At 47.3% G+C, this 17,595-nt stretch overlaps 1 protein-coding gene across 1 annotated transcript in view; it reads right to left on the reverse strand.

Annotated features, from left to right (window-relative positions):
- LOC144825364 (uncharacterized) overlaps nt 1-17,595 on the reverse strand; it is a 158,065-nt gene that overhangs the window by 27,741 nt on the left and 112,729 nt on the right. Inside the window, exons 3-5 of the mRNA XM_078684151.1 lie at nt 16,533-16,802; nt 13,112-13,165; nt 8,579-8,680 (exon numbers count right to left, since the gene is read on the reverse strand). Of these exons, the coding sequence (XP_078540277.1) occupies nt 8,579-8,680; nt 13,112-13,165; nt 16,533-16,802 (426 nt within the window). The remainder of the gene's footprint in view (nt 1-8,578; nt 8,681-13,111; nt 13,166-16,532; nt 16,803-17,595) is intronic.

The following is a 17,595-nucleotide window of genomic DNA, read 5'->3' on the forward strand; positions in this document are numbered from 1 at the left end:
CTACTTTTTTAAGTTCAGAAATTCTTCTTGAGTATATAGAAAATGAAGGACAAAAAGGGACAGCATGTCTGATGTCTGACACTTCCAAGACGCTGATGGGCGCCTCGTGGATGCTGACAAGGGCTTCCGGGACACCAAAATGTGCTTCCAGGATGCTGACAGGGACTTTCGGGATTATGACGGACACAGACGGGACTACCCTTGCCGTGCCTTCGACACACCTGCCACACGTACATGCTGCGTGGCTCAATGGTTAGAGCGACAGACCCTGATGCAGAGGTCTGGCCCGGGACCAGGGTTCAATTCCCCGCCTCGGCGGCTCTTGGACTCAATTTCCTCGGACCTGATAATTCTCGCCTCGGTGCCTAGTCTAATCATGGGTCCCACTCTGTGACTCTGGGCAATAGCTTGCTTAATCTCCACAATGGCCCCAGCAGTGCTTGGATGCCTGGCCTCCACCTTGGGGGTGCCTCACAGGGAAAGCCAGGATGGGTTCCACAGCGGTATGAATACAGTGCTACGAGACCTCAGGGTAGAAGTGCGCTATATAAATACAAACACATTTACATTTGCACAGATGCTGCTCGTATATTTTGCCATGGAGGCGTGTACATGAAACACTATACCTTCAAAGACCACCTCCCGAAAATGGCAGCTTACGTGAAGGGCGAGCCCTAGGCTAGTGGCAATAATCCTAACATGTACATGTATATTAACTGATTTCACCTGGACTGATTAACATTTCAAATACAGTAGTGCCCTCTTAAATCTCCCAAATGACAAAAAATCCAAGCTAGTGTTTAATACTAAGAGCAGAAGGAATAAAGCCCAATGCAGATAATGAGATAGAATGGTTGCTAAAATTAATCAAACCTAGCCCGGTTAAAAGAGACATGAAAAGATAGAGTATCTCTTCCCCTATAGTTTGAGTCACAAACACACATGATGCAAGGCTTTTCTTTGTAGCATTTATTGTAATACAAAAAAGTGATAAAACATATATGCATCTGTTTCAGAAAAAATAACTGAATAAGTAAACCTCAGATAAAAGCTCTATGATTTGTCTTTATCTTTGCTAAAAAATACATAATTTACATTTACACTTTTCAGAAGGTAATAAAACAGAAATGAAATACATTCATAGAGATGAAACCACTAAGCACAATATTGGCTGCACCTGTGGAGCCCACACAGCAGGCTACTCACTGCTGCATGTGTCATTCTGGGACAAACCATTCTAATGGCCTCAGGCAAACTCTAGTTGTTCATAAGAGCAGACAAGCCACCAGTATCACAAGTGGACATTCCCGATGTAAGCAGCACTTACACGGCTGACAAGACCTCTGTTTAACACCTTATGATCTTCACTTCTTGAGTTGTTGTCCCAGAGAGGTTACGGAGGGTGAGCGTTGGTGACTGGTAATGCACATTGCATGGTGAGGTGAGCACTGGCTGCTGGTGGCAGAAGATGGGAGCTGTGGTGGACATTGGGTGCAGGTGGTGGTCATGAATGGCTGGTGGTGGGCATCGGCTGCTGTGATGGACATTGGATGTGATGGTGGGCATGAATGGCTGGCGGTGGGCACTGGGTGCAAGTGGTGGGCATCGGCTGCTGTGATGGACATTGGATGTGATGGTGGGTATGAAAGGCTGGCGGTGGGCACTGGGTGTGTGGTGGGCATTGAGTGGTGATGGTGGACCTTGGCTTCTGTGGTAGATGTTGGATGCAGGAGCAGCCATTGGGTATGGTAGAGGATGTTAAAGACTAACTAAAGTTTGTGATTGGTTGGCAATGTGAATCCAGTGAACTACAAAGGTGTAAAATGAAGCTCCTATTTTTGATAGAGGTGCAGATAATAGAGAACCCCAAGTGGCTCAAACCTGAGCACCTGCTCCTGTAGAATAGTATCCCAACAGGGTCCCTTCACTAGTAGAAAAACCCAAAGAACTCCTTCCAATGCGAGAAAAACCAAGGAGGCCACCTTCTCTAGAACACCAGTTCTAGAGGCCCCCTCCACTAAAAGAACAACCAAAGAGGCTCACTTCCCTGGAAGAGCAACTTAAGATGGCTTCTTCCTGTAGAGGGGAATCCACCTACTCTAGAATACAAGACTAAAAGGCTCCCTCCTCCAGGAGAGAAACCCAGGGGACTCAGTCCTCTGCAAGACTAATCCAGGAGGCCACCTTCTCCAGAACAGCGATGCTAGAAGCTCACTCCCCTAGAAGAGGAACCCACAAGGCTCATTTCACTAGAAGAGCAGCCACGTGGAGCTTTAGAGTCAGACAAGAGACATTAATGATCCAGAATGCACTGTGCATTTCAGGTAGGGACAAGCTGGTTGTATTATGAAACAACAAGACAAGGACAGAGACAAGGTATGTGAGCTACACATAGAGGCAGTTTATGAATGAGAAAATACAATTCTGATGCTTTATAGACACAGGCACAGGTCCTCTCCTCTCAGATGGATGTTCATTAGTTTTAGCCAGAATGAGTACTGAATATTGAAATGTCTTTGCTGCAGTTTCAGCTCAGCAGATGGGTCGCGATGCTGTCCTTGGCCAGACCAGTGACTGCGTCAGCTGAAGATGAAGGATGGAGATCTCTTCAAATTCATCATCATTGACATAAAGCTCCTTGGCAGGGGACATAAGACCATTGTGGTTACCGCGCTGATAGGCCGGCTCGATGCACGCTGAAATGGGTACATATGATCAGGGTGCTTCGCTGACCATCTTCCATACTTTCAATCCTAAGGAACGGAGACAAAGAGAATTCATTACAGATCTGTGTCATATGAGCTCCGCAGGTGGTCTTAAAGTTGTTACAACAGGTCATTGTGTTATTTAGCACATCCACAAATTGCTTACTAAATATTCAAATGTTTTCATGTTGTGGACTCCTTCACGCTCCTGCCCACCACCCAACCGCTGCCTGGTGTAGTGGTAGGAAGCCTGTTGGCTAACACTGCAGCGCCTTGAAACAGCAGCGTGTTGATTATGTCTCTTCTCTGCATGTGTTATGCGCTAGTGAGTTATTGAGAGGGTAATGCAGGGGTGGATAGAAGATGGTGTTTCTTCTCAAAGGGAGGACTATACCCTACTTAACTACACCACTTAATATCAACCTTCACTACTGGCCATGCTGCAGAGCACAAAAGGAAGACTCCCCTTAAGGATTACTATGGTTGCATAGTAATAATATTAAATTATTTTAATGTATGTTGTAATTCTGCAGCTTTGCGTTTGTAAGCCTTGTAAGTAGTAAGTGTTTCCATGAATTCATTTGTTCTCAGGGATTGGACCTCTGCAGAATGAGAGCTGGAGACCCCTGTTAGATATGGAACTTGTAACCTACATGTTTAAATGGGTGTCAGTAAGGAGCTCTTTCACACTCCTGCCCCATGAGGAGTGCAGCGCCTTCTCATGCTCAAAGATTGCACCTCCAGCTCTTTCACTCTTTCAAACTCCTGCCCTATAACGAGTGCAGCTCCTTCTCATGCTCAAAGATTGCACCTCCAGCTCTTTCACTCTCTTACACTCCTCCCCCATGACGAGTGCCGTTCCTTCTCATGCTCAAAGATTGCACCTCCAGCTCTCTCACTCTTTCACACCTGCCCCATGACGAGTGCAGCTCCTGCTCATGCTCAAAGATTGCACCTCCAGCTCTCTCACTCTTTCACACCTGCCCCATGACGAGTGCCACTCCTTCTCATGGTCAAAGATTGCACCTCCAGCTCTTTCACTCTTTCACACTCCTGCCCCATAATGAGTGCCGCTCCTTCTCATGGTCAAAGATTGCACCTCCAGCTCTTTCACTCTTTCACACTCCTGCCACAAGACAAGTGCAGCTCCTGCTCATGCTCAAAGATTGTACCTCCAGCTCTTTTGCTCTTTCACACTCCCATGCTAAAAGATTACACCTCCAACACTTTCACTCTTTCACACTCCTGCTCTATGATGAGTGCCACTCCTCCTCATGCTCAAATATTGCACCTCCAGCTCTTTCACTCTTTCACACTCCTGCCCCATAATGAGTGCCACTCCTTCTCATGCTCAAAGATTGCACCTCTAGCTCTTTCACTCTTTCACACTCCTGCCCCATAATGAGTGCCGCTCCTTCTCATGGTCAAAGATTGTACCTACAGCTCTTTCACTCTTTCACACTCCTGCCCCATAATGAGTGCCACTCCTTCTCATGCTCAAAGATTGCACCTCTAGCTCTTTCACTCTTTCACACTCCTGCCCCATGACGAGTGCCACTCCTTCCCATGATCAAAGATTGCACCTCCAGCTCTTTCACTCTTTCACACTCCTGCCCCATAATGAGTGCCTCTCCTTTTCTTGCTCAAAGATTGGTCCTCCAGCTCTTTCACTCTTTTACACTCCTGCCCCATGATGAGTGCCGCTCTATCTCATGCTCATAGAATGCACCTCCAGCTCTTTCACTCTTTCACACTCCTGCCCCATAATGAGTGCCGCTCCTCCTCATGCTCAAAGATTGCACCTCCAGCTCCTTCACTCTTTCACACCTGCCCCATGACGAGTGCCGCTCCTCCTCATGCTCAAAGATTGCACCTCCAGCTCTTTAACTCTTTCACACTCCTGCCCCATAATGAGTGCCACTCCTTCTCATGCTCAAAGATTGCACCTCCAGCTCTTTCACTCTTTCACACTCCTGCCCCATGACGAGTGCCGCTCCTTCTCATGCTCAAAGATTGCACCTCCAGCTCTTTCACTCTTTCACACTCCTGCCCCATGACGAGTGCCGCTCCTTCTCATGCTCAAAGATTGCACCTCCAGCTCTTTCACTCTTTCACACCTGCCCCATGACGAGTGCCGCTCCTCCTCATGCTCAAAGATTGCACCTCCAGCTCTTTAACTCTTTCACACTCCTGCCCCATAATGAGTGCCGCTCCTTCTCATGCTCAAAGATTGCACCTCCAGCTCTTTAACTCTTTCACACTCCTGCCCCATAATGAGTGCCACTCCTTCTCATGCTCAAAGATTGCACCTCCAGCTCTTTAACTCTTTCACACTCCTGCCCCATAATGAGTGCCGCTCCTTCTCATGCTCAAAGATTGCACCTCCAGCTCTTTAACTCTTTCACACTCCTGCCCCATAATGAGTGCCACTCCTTCTCATGCTCAAAGATTGCACCTCCAGCTCTTTCACTCTTTCACACTCCTGCCCCATGACGAGTGCCGCTCTATCTCATGCTCAAAGATTGCACCTCCAGCTCTTTCACTCTTTTACACTCCTGCCACATGACGAGTTCCACTCCTCCCCGTTTCCTCTGTGACAGTTTCACTCCTCCAATGAAGTTACAGGGAGCCAGGGGAGGGCGGTGCAGTTCAAATAGTCAACCTTTGATTGCACCGCAGATGAGAAGTATATTCAAGATACCAGACATACTTATTGCCCTTGGAATGATTTCACCACTGTGTGGTAACTAGGGATTGTTCTAACTAGTGTTGCCATTACATTTTTCCAATTTGTAATCATTTTTCATACCAGAATTGCCAACTTTAAAACATTCCTTCTACATTCTGCGCCTGGTTGAAATTGAAGAAATAATTTCCCATTTTCACCTTTGACCCTGTTTCCGGGTGATGTTTTGTCCCAGAAATCGGCATCTTATGGGTAAAAGAAGTAGGAGAGAGAATACCCACAGTGAATCTATGTCAGGCTCTGATTTTTCAAGGAGCTGCTCCCCCCAACTTAAGGTGCTTGGAAAGGGTATTTGGAACAGGATTTGATCCATATTTTTAGCCAAGTCACCTTGCTGCACGTCACTGAGTGGAAGGAAAAGGGCAGGAATGCGCATTATTCAAATCAATGCAGCACACTCCTGTCCTTTCCCTTGAGCTGGTGCCCTTTTGGCAGCCTAGCGTTAACTAGCCACCCTTACACTATTTATTTTATTTTATGTATTTTGGTTTGAAGGTTTTATATAGTGCAAACAAGCCTCTTGCGAGTATCAGAGTGCTTTACAAGTCATAAGTAGAAGGTCAGATACAGTATGCCATGAACTATGTGTTAAAGTTATACATAGTTCTAAATCGAGAGAAGACAGTGATAAGCTAGCGCAAACAAAATACACAGAAGAACGAATAGGAGCGCAAGAATCAGCAAGTAATACAATACAGTGAATAGACATAGAGTTCACATGAATTTAGCCATGAGGATAGCTTTCACTTCTCTTTTGAAGGAGGCAGTGGAAGGGTTCATTCTTGTTTCACTGGGCAAAGCGTTCCATATCCTCGGTGCCATACCAGAAAAGGACCGGTTATAAAAAAAATGTCATGGCAAATTGTTGAGGTTGTAGAAGAGTCTTGGCACGCCTGAAGTCTCTGCTGCCCGCAGAGAGCACCCGTTTCTGAGCTAGGTATTGTGGGGCGTTGTGGTAGAGGGGCTTGTGCATCATACCAGTGATTTTTAAATGAATTCTGGCTTCAAACGGTAGCCAGTTGAGGGCTCTCAGGTGTGGGGATATGTGAGCGTTTCTCTTGGAACCTGTGATGAGTCTCGCTGCTGAGTTGATCGTGGCTCTTAGCGGGTCTGTCGAACGCCTTGGGAGGCCGCATAAGGTTACTGCTCCATATTCCATGCGGGGATAACTAGGGCTTGAACTGCTTGGTTGAAATCGTAGGCTGGCAGATAGGGTTTCAGTTTTTGCAGGGTCTTTAGGTGGAAGTTGGCTTCATTTGTTGAGGCGCTGATGTGTTTCTGTATCTTTAAGTTACTGTCCAGCCTTACCCCTAGAGATTTTGCTGAGTCGACTATGAGTGGTTGACCATTGAGAGCTGTTAGGTGATTCATCCAGTCTGCGATAGTTTGAGTTTTGTTAGGGGGGGCGATTACAAGGAATTCCGTATTGAGGGAGTTAAGTTTCAGATGGTTTTCGGCCAGCCAAGTTTGGGTTTTTGTAATGTGGTGTTGAGTGATTTGATGTCCTCCAGTGAGTGGATCTTGATGTACATTTAGGTGTCGTCAGCGTACATGTGGAAGTGTATCTTGGAGAGGCTGAGAAGATCAGTAAGATGTTCCATGAAAAGGTTGAACAGGGTGGAAGAGAGGGAGGAGCCTTGTGGAACAGTGTGACAGGCAAGGGGATGGACAGGGATTGGTTGACCTTGAATCTTTGGGATCTATTTTGGAGGAAAGAGGCGAACCAGTTAAATAAATTTCCAGACATACCCATTCTGTGTTTCAGGAGATCCAGCAGGTTGTCGTGTTTGACGGTGTCAAAAGCTGATGACAGGCTGAGTAGGATTAGAAGACAGGCTTCATTTTGGTCTAGGATTTTTAGAGTGTCATCTCATACATGTGTCATGGCTGATTCTGTGCTGTGACCTGCTCTGAAGCCAGAATGAAATTGGTTCAGCAGGTTGAATCGATCAATGTGACTGTTCAGCTGTATGTTAACCTATTTTTCCGGGAGTTTGGCTAACATAAGGATGTTAGAGTTCAGACGATAGTTATTAGGGTCCGATGTAGTTTTCTTTAGAATAGGCGATACCTGCCCTGTTTTCAGGATGTCTGGAATGGATCCTTGAAGAAGGGATGTTGCAAGGGTGCCTGTGTTCCACACAGGATTCATGTTTGTGCAGGAAGGGACACTGTTGCCTCTTCTATGTCTGCTGCAGATTGCAGCACAGTAGAAAGAGGAAGAAACAAGGAGAGCTAGGAATAGATCTCCTCATTACGCCTCCTCTGGGAAGGTGTAACAGTTTGCCACATCCCTAGGTTTGCAAGTTCCGGTCATTTTGGGGACGTTTCAAAATCCATGGGAGTTGCGTGGGAACACCTTCCATGGGCAGAGTAATGCAACGCAGTGATTTGCTCTGTGTTGTGTTTCTTCAGATTTTTCGACCCATTTAGAGGCTCACAAAGTGTTTTTGTGTGGCTTTATAAATCTGTCTTAAAGTTTGCGTAGCTCTTGCCCCATCTTGTGATGTGGAAAAGCAACACACACCGGGTCATAGATCTGACTCATGTTTCTCAAAGCATTGATATGCAAACTCAGCAAAGATGACACTTCAAAGGATTTTGCAAATCAGCTCCCGGCCACTTTCACGCAGCTCGGAGAGGAGGTTACTGACCGAAGCTAGATGTGATGTGTCTTTTGTTGAGGGAAAATAAGGCTAACATTAGCAGAGACCATTCAGACCACCAGCAGTGCACGTTGGGACGTTTTGATACCATCAACGTGGCTGTGTTTAGAATCCGACAAAAAAGGGAAGATGCCCTGTGTGTTGAAGTCCAGCTCCTGGAAACCAGTGGGCCTTTCATTACTAGGTGAGGGTAGTTGAGCTGTGGGGTCTGCTGAGACAGTGAAGAGGCGGTCCATAAGCGCTGTGTGTGGCTGGGGAGGCCTCACTTGACTTAGTACAAAAAGGCAGAGGGGTCCCAGCTGTCCTTGTGCCAGGGGGTGTTCATGGGAAGAGGCTGGGCTTGGGGGATGCTTTTAGAAGGCACATCCCGACCACTGCAGGAGGAAGAGCCATAGGAGGCAACTCAGTGACACCCACAATACCTTTGTCTGAGGGGCTGCTCCTGGGGAGACACCGTCAGCGGGTCCACAGCTTCCGCGTCATGAGGATGTTGAAGGCGATGCTCTTCATGAAGATGATCTTCAGTCCCAGCACCGTGAGCGACAAGGTATTGAGCTTCTCATCTGCAGATGAAAGAGAGAGAGGGGTGATGAGAGGTTAGAGAGGTTTAAGAGAGAGAGAGAGAGAGGTGATGAGAGGTTAGAGAGGTTTAAGAGAGAGAGAGAGGGGGATGAGAGGTTAGAGAGGTTTAAGAGAGAGAGAGAGAGAGGTGATGAGAGGTTAGAGAGGTTTAAGAGAGAGAGAGAGGGGGATGAGAGGATAGAGAGGTTTAAGAGAGAGAGGGAGGGGTGATGAGAGGTTAGAGAGGTTTAAGAGAGAGAGGGGGGATGAGAGGTTAGAGAGGTTTAAGAGAGAGAGAGAGGGGGATGAGAGGTTAGAGAGGTTTAAGAGAGAGAGAGAGGGGGATGAGAGGTTAGAGAGGTTTGAGAGAGAGGGGTGATGAGAGGTTAGAGAGGTTTGAGAGAGAGGGGTGATGAGAGGTTAGAGAGGTTTAAGAGAGAGAGAGAGGGGGATGAGAGGTTAGAGAGGTTTAAGAGTGAGAGGGATGATGAGAGGTTAGAGAGGTTTAAGAGAGAGAGGGGTGATGAGAGGTTAGAGAGGTTTAAGAGAGAGAGGGGTGATGAGAGGTTAGAGAGGTTTAAGAGAGAGAGAGAGAGAGGTGATGAGAGGTTAGAGAGGTTTAAGAGAGAGAGAGAGGGGGATGAGAGGATAGAGAGGTTTAAGAGAGAGAGGGGTGATGAGAGGTTAGAGAGGTTTAAGAGAGAGAGGGGTGATGAGAGGTTAGAGAGGTTTAAGAGTGAGAGGGATGATGAGAGGTTAGAGAGGTTTAAGAGAGAGAGGGGTGATGAGAGGTTAGAGAGGTTTAAGAGAGAGAGGGGTGATGAGAGGTTAGAGAGGTTTAAGAGAGAGAGGGGTGATGAGAGGTTAGAGAGGTTTAAGAGAGAGAGGGGTGATGAGAGGTTAGAGAGGTTTAAGAGAGAGAGGGGTGATGAGAGGTTAGAGAGGTTTAAGAGTGAGAGGGATGATGAGAGGTTAGAGAGGTTTAAGAGAGAGAGGGGTGATGAGAGGTTAGAGAGGTTTAAGAGAGAGAGGGGTGATGAGAGGTTAGAGAGGTTTAAGAGAGAGAGAGAGAGAGGTGATGAGAGGTTAGAGAGGTTTAAGAGAGAGAGGGGTGATGAGAGGTTAGAGAGGTTTAAGAGAGAGAGGGGTGATGAGAGGATAGAGAGGTTTAAGAGAGAGAGGGGTGATGAGAGGTTAGAGAGGTTTAAGAGAGAGGGGGGGGATGAGAGGATAGAGAGGTTTAAGAGAGAGAGGGGTGATGAGAGGTTAGAGAGGTTTAAGAGAGAGAGGGGTGATGAGAGGATAGAGAGGTTTAAGAGAGAGAGGGGTGATGAGAGGTTAGAGAGGTTTAAGAGAGAGAGGGGGGATGAGAGGATAGAGAGGTTTAAGAGAGAGAGGGGTGATGAGAGGTTAGAGAGGTTTAAGAGAGAGAGGGGTGATGAGAGGTTAGAGAGGTTTAAGAGTGAGAGGGATGATGAGAGGTTAGAGAGGTTTAAGAGAGAGAGGGGTGATGAGAGGTTAGAGAGGTTTAAGAGAGAGAGGGGTGATGAGAGGTTAGAGAGGTTTAAGAGAGAGAGGGGTGATGAGAGGTTAGAGAGGTTTAAGAGAGAGAGGGGTGATGAGAGGTCAGAGAGGTTTAAGAGAGGGAGGTGATGAGAGGTTAGAGAGGTTTAAGAGAGAGGGGGGATGAGAGGTTAGAGAGGGTTAAGAGAGAGAGGGGTGATGAGAGGTTAGAGAGGTTTGAGAGAGAGAGGGGGGGTGAGAGGTTAGAGAGGTTTGAGAGAGAGAGGGGTGATGAGAGGTTAGAGAGGTTTAAGAGAGAGAGGGGTGATGAGAGGTTAGAGAGGTTTAAGAGAGAGAGGGGTGATGAGAGGTTAGAGAGGTTTGAGAGAGAGAGGGGTGATGAGAGGTTAGAGAGGTTTAAGAGAGAGAGGGGTGATGAGAGGTTAGAGAGGTTTAAGAGAGAGAGGGGTGATGAGAGGTTAGAGAGGTTTGAGAGAGAGAGGGGTGACAATAGGTTAGAGAGGTTTAAGAGAGAGAGGGAGGTGATGAGAGGTTAGAGAGGTTTAAGAGAGAGAGGGGATGAGAGGTTAGGGAGGTTTGAGAGAGAGAGGGGTGATGAGAGGTTAGAGAGGTTTAAGAGAGAGAGGGGTGATGAGAGGTTAGAGAGGTTTAAGAGAGAGAGGGGTGATGAGAGGTTAGAGATGTTTAAGAGAGAGGGGTGATGAGAGGTTAGAGAGGTTTGAGAGAGAGAGGGGGGGTGAGAGGTTAGAGAGGTTTGAGAGAGAGAGGGGGGTGAGAGGTTTGAGAGGTTTAAGAGAGAGGGAGGTGATGAGAGGTTAGAGAGGTTTGAGAGAGAGAGGGGGGATGAGAGGTTAGAGAGGTTTGAGAGAGAGAGGGGGATGAGAGGTTTGAGAGGTTTAAGAGAGAGGGAGGTGATGAGAGGTTAGAGAGGTTTAAGAGAGAGAGGGGTGATGAGAGGTTAGAGAGGTTTAAGAGAGAGAGGGGTGATGAGAGGTTAGAGAGGTTTAAGAGAGAGAGAGAGGGGTGATGAGAGGTTAGAGAGGTTTAAGAGAGAGAGAGAGAGGGGTGATGAGAGGTTAGAGAGGTTTGAGAGAGAGAGGGGTGATGAGAGGTTAGAGAGGTTTAAGAGAGAGAGGGGTGATGAGAGGTTAGAGAGGTTTGAGAGAGAGAGGGGTGACGATAGGTTAGAGAGGTTTAAGAGAGAGAGGGAGGTGATGAGAGGTTAGAGAGGTTTAAGAGAGAGAGGGGATGAGAGGTTAGAGAGGTTTAAGAGAGAGAGGGGTGATGAGAGGTTAGAGAGGTTTAAGAGAGAGAGGGGTGATGAGAGGTTAGAGAGGTTTAAGAGAGAGAGGGGTGATGAGAGGTTAGAGAGGTTTAAGAGAGAGAGAGGGGTGATGAGAGGCTAGAGAGGTTTAAGAGAGGGAGGTGATGAGAGGTTAGAGAGGTTTGAGAGAGAGGGGTGATGAGAGGTTAGAGAGGTTTAAGAGAGAGGGAGGTGATGAGAGGTTAGAGAGGTTTAAGAGAGAGAGGGGTGATGAGAGGTTAGAGAGGTTTAAGAGAGAGAGGGGGGATGAGAGGTTAGAGAGGTTTGAGAGAGAGAGGGGGATGAGAGGTTAGAGAGGTTTAAGAGAGAGAGGGGTGATGAGAGGTTAGAGAGGTTTAAGAGAGAGAGGGGTGATGAGAGGTTAGAGAGGTTTGAGAGAGAGAGGGGTGATGAGAGGTTAGAGAGGTTTAAGAGAGAGAGAGAGAGAGGTGATGAGAGGTTAGAGAGGTTTAAGAGAGAGAGAGAGGGGGATGAGAGGATAGAGAGGTTTAAGAGAGAGAGAGAGGGGGTGAGAGGTTAGAGAGGTTTAAGAGAGAGGGGGGATGAGAGGCTAGAGAGGTTTAAGAGAGAGGGAGGGGTGATGAGAGGTTAGAGAGGTTTGAGAGAGAGAGGGGGATGAGAGGTTAGAGAGGTTTAAGAGAGAGAGGGGTGATGAGAGGTTAGAGAGGTTTAAGACAGAGAGGGGATGAGAGGTTAGAGAGGTTTGAGAGAGAGAGGGGGATGAGAGGTTAGAGAGGTTTAAGAGAGAGAGGGGTGATGAGAGGTTAGAGAGGTTTAAGAGAGAGAGAGAGGGGTGATGAGAGGTTAGAGAGGTTTAAGACAGAGAGGGGTGATGAGAGGTTAGAGAGGTTTAAGACAGAGAGGGGATGAGAGGGTAGAGAGGTTTGAGAAAGAGAGGTCAGGAGTAGATGGAGACATCTTGGACCAACTTGAAAAAGAGAGACAATGTGCAGATGGAGAGATGTTAGAGTAGTTTGACAAAGAGAGGGGATGAGCAGATGGAGAGATCTTAGATCAGTTTGAAAAAAATAGGTGATGTGCAGATTGAGGGCTCTTAGAGTGCTTTGAAAAATAGAGATGACACGCAGAGAGATCTTAGAGCGGTTTGAAAAAGAGAGACAATGTGCAGACAGAGAGATCTTAGATCGGTTTGAAATCGAAAGGTGATAGACGGATTGAAGGCCTCGCTGGGCAGTTCTTCCGACCTCCTGCTATCTTGGAGTGGATGAACCTCTCAGTCACATCTGTTTTGCTACTTTTCCTCTAAATGGACATTAACCTAAAGAGTTCATCTGGTGGTCAACATGGATAAACTTTCAGTGATTATAGCTTGCTGTGGACTCAGTTGTGACTTACTCCGGAGTTCCAATGAGTTAGTGTGGCTATGAAGGCTCTGGTTTTCTACCTAAACTGGTTTATACAGGTCATAAAGTCCTCCTCACCAAGGGGTATTAGCCTTAGGAGGGCACTGGTTGTCGTGACTTGGGAGGCTAATGTTTCATTGTTGTCATCATCCCTCTGGTCCTTAACTCAAGACTGCCTGATGGACACTGGGTTTACCACAGTCAGATGATGGCTGTCATACCTGTTTGAAAACTTTCATCGACTGACATCACAGGGCAGGACTTCTGAACATCATCTGAAAAAGAGAAAATGTTGAGGATTATTGGTGGATGTTTCACAACGTAGCAGAAAAATAGTAATTTAGGGCCCAATTTAGACATCAAAGGGTGCGGGACTCTGTGCGGTGGCTGCCCCATCCCCTGACCATGAGCTCCAGAGGCTGCAACGCCCTTGGGGATGGACGGGACATCCGCCACGCAGGTGACGGAGATGACAAGGAAGGCCCATCATTTCTCTATAGGAGCTCTTAGTATCTGATACTTCCCCCCCCCCTTTGGACATTTACAACCAGGTTATAATTGAAATAAAAGCCCTTCTTTCTCAATGACCCTTGCAGTCTGTAGGGCTGACAGAAGTCTTCTTAAGAGAGCTGGACATTAACAAAATCAAGAAGTGCACATTTGTCCAAATAAACACACCTCTGATGTCCCTGGCTGCAACCCCAAAGTCTGGATCCCATTCTCTCCCTTCATACCACCTCCCCCCTCCCTCCATTGCTTCTCAGTCTCCCATCCTTGCCCTCGGCTCTCTCTCATCCCAGGAAGCTCGGTCCATTGATTCACTCCATGCTTTGTTTTCCTGTCCTTCCAGCAGTGCCTCTGGTTTAGTTCATGATCTTGTTCCATAACCAGTGGGATGAGCTCCTTGGCCTTGTACGAGTGATAGACCAATTCCATATCAATCAATAACTCTTATAAGAATATAGGTGAAGATCCTGTAAAGCAGAGTTCGGGGAGGGGCACTCTGACCTGCTCTAGTGGAGGGGGGCAGCCTCTGGTCCAGAGAAGCTTTTAATTTGAAAGAGAGACTGACATCATGAGTAAAACTGTGCTCTGGTTTTACAGAAAACAGAAAAACAGAGGGGCAGTGAGTAGTAGTGAATAGCAGTGAGTGAGTGAGTGAGTGAGTCTCAGTAAGTAGGAGTGGGTAGCATTAAGTCACATTGAGTAGCAGCGAGTAGCAGTGAGCCACAGTGAGTAACAGTTAGTAGCAGTGAGTCACAGTAGGTAGTATTGAGTAGCACTGAGTCTCACTGAGTAGGAGTGAGTAGCAATGAGCCACAGTGAATAGCAGTGAGTCACATTGACTAACACTGAATAGCAGTGAGCCACAGTGAGTAGCACTGGGTAGCAGTGATCCATAGTGTGTAGCAGTGAGTAGCAGTGATTTACAGTGAGTAGTAATAAGTAGCAAAGAGTAGTACTGAATAGCAGTGAGTAGTAGTTAGTAGCAGTGAGACACAGTGCATATCTGCGAGCATCAGCGATCACAATGAGTAGCAGTGAGTGAGTGAGTGAGTCTCAGTGAGTAGGAGTGGGTAGCATTGAGTCACATTGAGTAGCAGTGAGTAGCAGTGAGCCACAGTGAGTAACAGTTAGTAGCAGTGAGTCACAGTAGGTAGTATTGAGTAGCACTGAGTCTCAGTGAGTAGGAGTGAGTAGCAATGAGCCACAGTGAATAGCAGTGAGTCACACTGAGTAACACTGGGTAGCAGTGAGCCACAGTGAGTAGCACTGGGTAGCAGTGAGCCATAGTGTGTAGCAGTGAGTAGCAGTGCTTTACAGTGATTAGTAATAAGTAGCAAAGAGTGGTAGTGAATAGCAGTGAGTAGTAGTTAGTAGCAGTGAGTCACAGTGCTTAGCTGCGAGCAGCAGCGATCACACTGAGTAGTAGTGAGCAGGAGTGAGTCACAGTAAGTCACAGTGAGTAGACGTGAGCAGCAGTGAGTTGCAGTGATCAGCAGTGAGTAGCAGTGAGTAGCAGTGAGTAGCAGTAAGTCGCAGTGAGTAGTAGTGAGTAGCAGTGAGTAGCAGTAGGTCGCAGTGAGTAGTAGTGAGTAGCAGTGAGTTGCAGTGAGCAGCAGTGAGTAGTAATGAGTAGGAGTGATTAGCAGTGAGTAGCATGAGTCACAGTAAGTCACAGTGAGTAGTAGTGAGTAGCAGTGAGTAGTAGTGAACCACTTTGCAACAAGTCTTCAGTAAGGCCTTTTCCCTCGTGTCCTGGTTGGAGGTGGGTGACAAGGAGTGTGGGGGGGACAGGAGGTGAAAGGATGGGGGCTCTCACACCCCTCAAAGCGTCTCCTGCCATGTTTGAAGAAGCCTGACACTGGACCCCTCCCCACTCTCAGGGAGTTCAGGCTCCTCAATAATGTTGGGAATTAGGTATTTGAAAGGATTTTAAATATAAGTGAACATAACTTTGAATTTCCAAATATGTTCAGAGCTGCCACTTTTATAGAATAATTTTAAGAAAATAGGTTTGCCTTGCTGGGAGTGGGGGGCGCGAATAGTTTTTTACTTTATCAAATGTGGGGCACGGTATAAAATACATTTGAAGACCACTCTTCTAAAGGCTCACAAAAAAGGATGGTGCAAACTCTTTTGGGACAACATCTGTTTTTCTATGCAAGAGTTTGTTTCATGTTAGCACATTGTGAGTGTAGCCTTTGGAGGATCCATGGTGTGACTCAAACCCAAAAAGAAGGATGGAACAGAATGTACAGACTCTGCCCCCCCCCCCCACGCTGTAGTTCCACTTCTGGCCAGCGGTGGTGCACTAGAGAGGGCACCAGACACAAACCAGCAGGCGCGGCCTGTGCAGGTAAGAGCGGTAAGGCTGGTGGGTGGGTGGGGGCGGAATCTACAGGCTCAATGCAATAATTTGGCCCAAGCACTCAATGATTTCACAAAACAGGCCATGCCATGAGCAGGGTCGGACTGGCCTATAGTGCAATCCGGCAGTACCCGATGGGCAGGTCCGACAGGTCAGTGTCTGGCCGGTGTGGGGCGGTTTATGGGCAGATGGGCCATGTTTTACAGTTGATTTCCCTGATATGACCACTTTTTCTATTTTAGTTATTGGCTTTGCTAATGAGGACACTGTTATTTTGAGGCTCGGATCTATTCTTGGCCCCGTCCCACGCTGGCCACATGACAGACCCACCAGAGTTTGCAACTCTGCATCTTCCTAATGGATTGTGCGAAGCAATCCATGGAGGGTAACACAGAGCTTTAAAAGCCTTTGAGTGAAGCCCCAGACACACCCACTTTATATTTAAAGGTACACTGGTCCTATGAATGTGCCAACAGCCTGTAAGAATGCTTCAGGGCACTAGTCCATCCTCAAGTCTCACTTGTGAGACTTCAACCATCTATGACGATACTTACTGGCGAAGATGATTTAACATTACTGTTTTAGAAATGCCACTTTTAGGTTCTGATCTTTGTGCCTGATGTTTCATCTCAGTCCTGTCTGTTGTAACTGAAGACCACACCTACATGTCTGCAGAGATTGTTCATATTTCATCAACATTATCAGAGTCTTGTATTCCACTCACATCCCCTCTTGCAGTGACCATGCACTGTGACACCACTTGCCTTTGCCTTCGTACGTGTAGTTGTGTCTCGCCTTGTACGACGCAGCGCAGTTGACGGGTTGGCCATGCGGGTCGCTGCTCCATTCCACCACCCCGTAGCTCCACCTCTTCCCACTTTCCACCAGTGTGGGTGGCCGTTGTCCTTCCTTGTTGTTAATGAAAACCTTCACTTGGTCACTGGGGAAGAAGTCTGTGATCAGACAGGCGGGCCCCGTCTGGTTCTCGCTGCCGGCGGCTGGCTTCAGGCGGTACACCGAAGGTGGCGAGTTTCGTAAATCTGAAACATCGAAGGTCGAGGAGAACGTTTGTGAATACAATCCAAAGCTGAGTCTATTCAGATTAATTTACAAAACATAATTCATTCCCTATGAACTGAAGTTAAACTATAAAAGTTAGAAAATCCATATCTTTTCTACGAAGGGCCATATGTATCATTTTTTCATGCAACGCTATGCTGCAAGACAACCTCCTGTGCTGCGGGAAAGGGAGAGAGCAGGAATGCGCCATATATACAAGATACAGTGAACTCTGTCCTCTGCCTGCGCTGGAGCACAACCTGCAGCCCGGCGCCAAAGCAAGCATCCTTACGCCATGGAGCAAGGGGGCCTGCATTGCAGGCAGGATTGTTTTTGTGTAGGAAGGGGAAGCTGCATAGAAACTATCCTTTGAGGGATTTTCCTTTTAATAAGTGTGCTGCAGGATGCAGCACACGTAGAAAGAGGAAGCAGCAAGAATAAATAAAGATATTTCTCCTCGTTGCACCTCAGGTGGGAAAGCATACAATTCTGACACCACATTATGAGGCCTATCATTGTAGGTAAATCAAGGAATGCCTCAGAATACATGGATGTATGCATGGGAACACCCACGCTCCACCCATGTAGCGTCCCTACCAAGCGACTCGTGCTCCCTTGATGTACCCCAATTTAACCAAGGCATGACAGGTGGCCTTTTGTGAATTAATAAATTTCATCCTGGGTTTTGCATCGCCCTGTGTTCCCTTCAGGGCTGGACTGGCCGTAGCGGGCACCGGGCAATCCCCCGGTGCGCCTCATGGGTGGGGGCCGTTT

The sequence above is a fragment of the Lissotriton helveticus genome, chromosome 3_1 (assembly GCF_964261635.1).
Source record: "Lissotriton helveticus chromosome 3_1, aLisHel1.1, whole genome shotgun sequence".
Lineage (NCBI taxonomy): Eukaryota > Metazoa > Chordata > Amphibia > Caudata > Salamandridae > Lissotriton > Lissotriton helveticus.